At 37.5% G+C, this 7,727-nt stretch overlaps 1 protein-coding gene across 2 annotated transcripts in view; it reads right to left on the bottom strand.

Annotated features, from left to right (window-relative positions):
* Nucleotides 1–367: 367 nt before the first annotated feature.
* The window catches only part of ERO1B (endoplasmic reticulum oxidoreductase 1 beta), a 33,258-nt gene continuing 25,898 nt past the window's right edge, over nt 368–7,727 (bottom strand). For both annotated transcript variants that reach the window (XM_082049383.1, XM_082049384.1), the window contains 3 exons: nt 7,214–7,300; nt 5,594–5,727; nt 368–4,884 (listed from right to left, as the gene is read on the bottom strand). In XM_082049383.1, coding sequence (XP_081905509.1) covers nt 4,824–4,884; nt 5,594–5,727; nt 7,214–7,300 — 282 coding nt within the window. In that variant the 3' untranslated portion in view covers nt 368–4,823. The remainder of the gene's footprint in view (nt 4,885–5,593; nt 5,728–7,213; nt 7,301–7,727) is intronic.

The following is a 7,727-nucleotide window of genomic DNA, read 5'->3' as shown; positions in this document are numbered from 1 at the left end:
TGGACAGGCTTGTTGTTTTCCTCATATTCAACCTCAGGAAGCATAAGAAGTAGACAATTCTTATGGACCTTTCACAGAGGATATACAGGAAAAAAAGAAGGGTTGGGGAGTAGATCTGATCAACTCTGCAAGGAAGCCAAAAGCATTGTGGTGCCACACTCACATTCCAAGTCTTCCACAGGGTCTTTGATGTTTGGGGCCTTTGTGGTAAAATCAAAGCACGAGCCTTGCCTCTGGCAGAAGCACCCCGCCATTTGTTTGCCCTCCAGAGCTTCCATTAGGTCCTTCACTTCTCCAGTGTTCACTGAAGAAAATAAGCCAATTAAACTATCACCCAGAGATTAAAAATGGTGCCACAAGGTTGGAAGAAGAACAGAAATTTTATTAAACTTTGGAATTCTACAATGATGTTTGTACAAAACTGCCCGAAGACCTAGTGCAAGAAAAGTCTGCAGGAATTACATTTTCTTCACAGTAGATATAGCTGCACAGCAAAAACAAATAATTAGGAGAATTCTGTACCTAAAACAAGCTTAATCCCTGTGCCACAGTATGCGTGCAAAAAAGTGAAATTAAAAGTGACTGCAACCAATCACAGTAATGAATTAAGCACTCTCAGACACAGGAGATTTAAACAATGTGAAAGGTACAGACATTAAATTTTAAATAGATTGCTCTAATGATTATCTCCTGTGTAACAGATATTTACCCACCTAAACTGAGGATGAAATATGTGTATCATTTTTAGTGAGGTAATTTGTTAAAAATACATACATGGAGTTAAACAGAAAACTGAAGAAACCCTGTAGAGAGAATAATTTCACACGATGAGCCCCACTGGGTAAACCAATCAGAAAAAATATTTACAAAATTGATTTTATAAGCCATTCTGAGAAAGGAGCACAACAGGCCAAACTTCATTTCAAAATAAGCCGTTTTGCTTCTTAAAACAATTGAAATTAAACAGTGGGTAATTTGGCCATATTCATACACAAGCAAATTGTAATTCTGCCACATTCATTTCTGATGTGCTGACAGGCTACAACGTACTGTAAATGGCAACAGGCACACTGGTTACATTCCTCTTGTGAGCATAATTAAAGTGAAAATGAAAGCCTGCTCATCATCCTAAGCTTAAATGACTGACATGTAAATAATTTAAGTTGTACATTTTCTACCAAGTGCAGTTGAAAGGTAAATGCAATGAAAAGAAAAAACATTTTAAAATTAAAATCCAAAAAGTCCATCCACAAAAGAAGTTGTAGCAGAAAATACTTTAATTCGCATTTAATAGATTCAAACAGCAAAGATTCAGAATTGTTTAGATCTCAGTAAACAGTTCCAACATTGATTTTGATTTTAATAAATATTCCTTTTTAATAGGCTAGCTATATGGAGGAATTGTAAAGTGATGAACTGCTGATTGCTACTTTATAAACATAAGCATCTAGATTATTTACAATATATTACAGGCCATTTTCCAGAAAAGCACAAAGCAAGGTCAGATAAAGGTGACCCAGCCATCAAAACACAACTCAAGAAAGTGTGGCACAGTGTATTCCATGCACATATCATGACATACAGCACAAATCATCAGCTGAAGTAGAAAACCACTTCTGTTATTCCAGCTTACACAGGTCTCTGTATTTTGCTGTTTTAAATCTATATTCTCACCTTCCTCTGCAGGCACTGAAGAGCAAGTTGTTCAGCAACAGCACCTTACAGGTTACTTGTGCAGTTTGCACCAAGAATTTTACCATTTCGCCTAAGTCTTCACAACTTGTGAAAGACAAACTATTCTTCTCTGTCTTCTCACTACCTCTGGGATTACAATCATTGTGTCATTTCTAAAAAGAAATGTACTTTTACTCTGAAAGAAATGGCAGACAACATTGAGAAGCTGATTTCCAACAGGGAGCTGGAATTTAAAATTGTTTACAGGTCATGAACAGTGTCACCAACCTTATTCTTTAGTATAAAAACATATCTGTAAATTTCTAAAATTTAATTTAACATGTAAAGAACTAAGTCATCCAACTCACATGGCAAAACTTCATAGGCAGCACAGTCACAGAATGTACATCAGATGCAGTAAAATGGTAACAGGAAAATTACTTCAACTCATTTGTAACAAGAAAAAAATCTTATGTCCTATTTCTACCATGACAAATGAAATGCCTTCCATATTTGACCACCAAGCGAGATGTACCTTCAAATGCAACAGAACTTCCCCATCCACAGCACTTGCTGTTCAGTTGCATTCCTGTGTCTTCATTACACAACGGAAAAGCAGCAAAGCTTCCCATCTCCTTACCCCATGGTACTACCCTTGCCTTCATTGCATCAGTGAGGGTTGCAAGGAGCAGGTGTCCTGGATCTGCTGGCCCAAATCTCCTGCATGCCTCATGAGCAAGTGTATGATGCTGGTATGTGATGCTGCTCCAGTGTCCATGGATTTTAGCCAGGCACGGGTGGAAAGAAAGAAAGAAAAAATAGCAAGTTGCACCCCCAGAAGAAGGCTGGAAGCAATTGGCTTTCCCCACAAAGCAAGGGGAAAAAGGGAAGAAACAATTCCAAGACTCAGGTCTTTCCTGGGGCAGCACAGCCAACACCATTTATTTACAACTAGAAAATCCTGCCTAAAGCTTTAGGCACTATAATATATAATAAAAATAAATCCCAGCTATACAGTGTTTGTCATGCAATTGAGCCTGCGGGTTTTAGCCCCTGCAGGTCAATCCAAAAGGCAAGGAATTAGTGGCCAACTGAAAAAACACACGCTTTCTATATATACAGTTATTGAGAAGAGTTAGGTACTCAGGCTGTTGCTCATTTACCAAACATAGGTGCTCACATCTGAGCCTGGATTCCTGCTTCCATTTGATGGAGAAAAATAAACTCCAGGGTGCAAATCGCTGCATTGCAGAGTATATCATACAGAGCTTGGAACAGGCCAGATGAACCCACCGAGAAATCACTGCCCTTCTCCATCAACTAGAAAAAGGAAGCCTGTGGTGACTCACTCACACGTGGGTGCCCACTGGCAAGAGAGGCTGCTGGGTAAGAACAGCATATCCCCAGGCTGGCATCAGCTTTCTCGAATAGCTCTTTAAATTATCTACTGGCTTAAACAGGAGCTTCCAACTGGATACCAGTTCATTGCCAATTTGTGCAACTATCACCATAACTTTGAGGATCGTCCTTCACCCCCCCCCCCCATTTTTATTTTTCCCTTACATTTAGCTTATCCTGGTTTGACTCAACACTGTTTCTTGGAAAAACAACATTTTTTAATAATAGCAAGTGTCAGCAGCACAGCCTCATTTCCAGTCAGGTAGAAATTTGAGGCTAGTTTGGAAAAACAGGACACAGAGTGTATTCCAGCTTTCAGAAATTCTCAGCTGTAAAGGACCATGTTATGGAAGCCAATACTGTTACAATCCATTATATAAACAGGTCACTAAATATCTGGTAGGGTGAAAAATGTTTAAGAGCACTTTATTTTGCAAAGACTTATTTTTAAAAACAAGAGATGTTATCTACACTGTACCGGCACTTCCTACATTCATCATTCCTAACTTCGCTTTGACATGCTGGTTTGAAAAAAAATATTACTTCATTTTAAATTTAAACCAATATTTGGTTGCTACTAATCAGTAGTTCTGTTTCTGAATTCTGTTTTAGACAATGGTAAATTATCATCGACAGCTGTGGACAATGATACACAAGTAATTTCTTATTTTATGAAAGTTACCCGTTTTATTATGCTGAATACCCTTTTAAAGAAGATACAGTTAGGGATTGCATAGATAGAGTATGCGGTACTAAATGTCAGTGTGATTACGAATTTTAAAAAGCATCTTTTTTTTAAAAGTGACTACAAAAACAAGTTCTTAATTTTTGCATTGACCTTTTCACATAGCACTAAAACATAATCCATAAAAAGCAAATTATTTCCATGGCTCCAAGAATGAAGTATGCTATTTTAACATTTTAGACATTAAAAAGACCATTTCTGGAAACTGAATTTGGGACTACAATCTAGAAAACAAAATGGGCTAGATGCGAATTTGATTGCAGCAGCTTTTCGGCAAGCAGCACTCCACAAACCTCTGCCCCGTCCTTACCCTACTCCCAAGCAAATGGAGGTAGCCAAGGGGCTGCAGAAGAGTCACTTCCAACTGTGCTGCACCACAGACAAGGTGGTTATTTTAAAGAAAAAAGGAAATTCTGGAAAGCAGCACTTAAGGAAAACAAAAGCTTGATATGAGCACGATGCAGAGGATCTCAACATTTTCTGCTCAGTAAGTTTCCTATTTTTAAGTAAGTTTCATTATTACAGTAAGTAGTCAGAACTCAACAAGAGCCCTATTTCCTTTTCTGTTTGTTTTTTCTTTTAGACAGCCAGAATCGGCACACCCAGTCCTCAGAATATAGAGAATGTACTCAGTACTGGGGAGAACTGAGAGGTGAACCACCTCTCTACAGACAGGCCAAGTCAGGGTGGAGGTACATATGTTTTAACATAAAAAACCTGTCTCAAAAAGGAAAAAAGAAAATTTATGAAGTTTCAGTACAACAGAACTGTGAGCAGAGAACTTAAAAAATAAACAGATCGTCATAATTTACACATTTTAAAACTATATATTTCATTCATAAATATATTTTCTAATTAATAACCGTTCCTAGTTCAAACATAAATATTCAAGTTGGTATTTGACTTTACTTTTTATCAGTTCATGTGGGTCCTGTAAGGATCAGTTCCCTCTGCTCAATGCAGTCATGTAAATGGTCTTCATCAATGGGTTGTGCAAAGGCCTTCATTACCTAGTTTGTTGTAATAAAACTTTAAAATTCTGAAGTTCTCTTATACTCGTGGAAAGCCTGTAAAACAAAAACCCCTTAAGTGTTATTAAGTCAAGTGTCAAAGTGCAGTGCAAATCACCATCTTCCGTGGGGGCTTCCATTTGTTTTTTTGAACATGATTCTGTTCCAAAGATTAACTAAGATGCTACTTTCCCTCTAAAGATTTACTATCTGACTCTCAGTTCGATTTACATAATATATTACAGGGGTTAAAGTTTAGATATGTTTTAATTTTTTACATCTTCATTAAACATCTAAAAATCTCTAACCAGAGGTAATAAAACACTAATTACATTCTTTTAAATGGGACCAGATAGTTATATTAAGGATCTGAAGAAGAGACATACCCAAAGCCTAATGCTTAAGACTGTTTGAGACTTAAATCCAGCTTTCACAAGATGGAATTTGAGCTTTGAGATCAATAGGTGAATTGGATCCCAATAGACAATTACAACCCCTTGGCATTTTGGTTACCTTAATTTACCTTGATCTTGAAGCACAAAATGAACCATCACGAGTCCATCACCAAATGGACCGTGACAACCACCAAGGCTAATAATCAGCACCCTACATACTCAGTTTGATGGCATTAAGTTTATCAATATCACTACTAATAATTCAGCCTTTAAAAGCTGCAACTACATGTACAATACCAGCTTTCCACAGACCCTGAGTGTTGATACTGACATTTTATATTTTTTCCACTATACAAATGACAAAAACTTACCTTCCAAAGGCATTTACAAGAGCAACTATTTCTTGACGTGTGAGTTGAAAACCTTTTGATGGGCTATGCTCAGGAAGGCTCTGTATTTCTTTCTCAGAAAACAAGATCTTCAGAGCAGTTCCTAAGCCTTGAGTCTGCAAGAAAAGTCCAGTGTTTTAACATCTGTAAGATCACTGCATTGAACTCTCAGAAAACTGTAAAAAAGTTTAAAAATTACTAATGTAGGCAAACTTTAGTACCAATTCTTTTACATTGACACACACCCAAATAACTGCCCACAGACCAGGACACTAATAGAAATGGTTGCCACTGACTGTGTACCAGGTTCAGTCACTTATTTCAGAACATTTGTTTCCTCAGGTACACCCATGCTTCACCCTTGTGTTTTTAATCTCTTCCCTTCCCATCTTTTTTCTTCTCAGCCACACCAGATGCACCATGAACACCCACCTGTTACACCACTGCCAGCTCCCTCCTGCCCCTTCCCTTACAGATGCCCCAGGAGCTGCTGGACCAGATCTCCCCTTTGCTTCTCCTCTCCCCCTTCCAAGTCAAACTAGATTTTATTATGTGGTATCACAACTCTTCTGCTTTTTCCACCTCCAGTCCCAGTGGCAGACATCACAGTTTCAGTTTCAACACCCATTTTCTATACAGAAATAGAACAGAAGCAGCTATTCTTATTTGTACTGCTAGCTCAGGTTAAACCATGACAACCTTTTAATCGGGCTACAGAAACAACCACGGGGTTTTGACAAGAAGTGGTTGAGGGTGGCTGCAAGAGAATTTTATAGGTCAGGAAATCTGGCGCTATTTTGTTTTGTGTGAGAAGGAAAAAAACAACAACAGATCAGAAGCATTAACTAGGACAGAGTAGGCAGAACTTCAGAAATTCAGCAGAGACCACCAATTTTTTTATGTTAAAAATTTCTTTGAAAACTGAATTCTGATAAGCTTAATGTTATACAGCAGTATAGTACAGTAGGCACCCCAAAGTAACAACTGCTCTCAGTCTGGACTTAACATTAGCCTTGAGGTTAAAAATCTTGTTCTCAATACAATAAAAATAGTAAGTGTCCAGAAACTAAAATGGTTTTTCAGCTTCCAGCTTTACTGTGCACCTTTGCATCCATTTGTTGCCTTCTGCATAAACTGTGAAAATACGAATTGCTTCTTTTTCATATGCCTCAATTTGTGAAGCAAAAATCTCACTCTGGACTCTCTCACAATTAAGCAAGTGCTGTATTTCCACGAAGACTTCCCACAGATGAGTCTGCAAGGCTCATCTGATCACCAAATACAGATATTGACTGCCAGTAAGACTTTGCTGTGAAGCATCTGCTTTAAATACATTTTTTTCAGAAAATATAAACTATACCTTTTAGTGAACTAAACAGCTCTTGAACAAACAAATTTTTTTTAACAAAATTTTTAAAATAAATTGTTTAACAGAGAACTAAACATATGTCTATTTTTAATATATAGGTAAGGATATCAAAGACCAACCATGTACAGAAACTCTGAATGATGACTTAAGAGGCACCCTGCCAAACTAAAATAGATTCTTATCTTCTAACCTGCCCAACCGCCATGCAAACACACACACAAAATAACCTTTACCTGCAGTTTGCCCCACAGCCTGCATTTGTCACATCCAACACAATCCATTATGCGGGATATGTTCTTGAAATGCAACCTGAATTCTTCCTATCAGTTAAAAACAAAATAAAAAGGGTTAACTTAAAGTAATTCCTTAGTTTTACAAAAACAGAAGGTTAACTAATCTAGTACCACTGCAATATCAATTCTTTATTACTAAAACTGAACAAAGCCACAATCATATGTAGTCAGGCCATAACAAAGGTCCATGTAAACACAGATTCTTATTTCCTCGAAAAAAACCACAAAAATACAGGACATGCAGGGTTATGCTTGGATTCTATACACTGAGTTTCTCCCAACTTTCTCAAAATTTGCTGAGCTATAAGTACCATATCTGTTGTCCCTGGCCAATTTCCTTGCATTATTCAAATCCCTTTGAATCAACCTACCCCTTTTTGACAAACAGGAAAACAAGTTACAATTTGCAAAAGACAGTTCCTGTCCAAAGCTGTGGGTAGATTGTTGCTCTGCA

This window comes from Streptopelia decaocto (genome assembly GCF_964273445.1).
Source record: "Streptopelia decaocto genome assembly, chromosome: 3".
Taxonomy (NCBI): Eukaryota; Metazoa; Chordata; class Aves; order Columbiformes; family Columbidae; genus Streptopelia; species Streptopelia decaocto.
The sequence above is the reverse complement of the archived record's forward strand: the minus strand, read 5'-3'. Positions and strand labels throughout refer to the sequence as shown.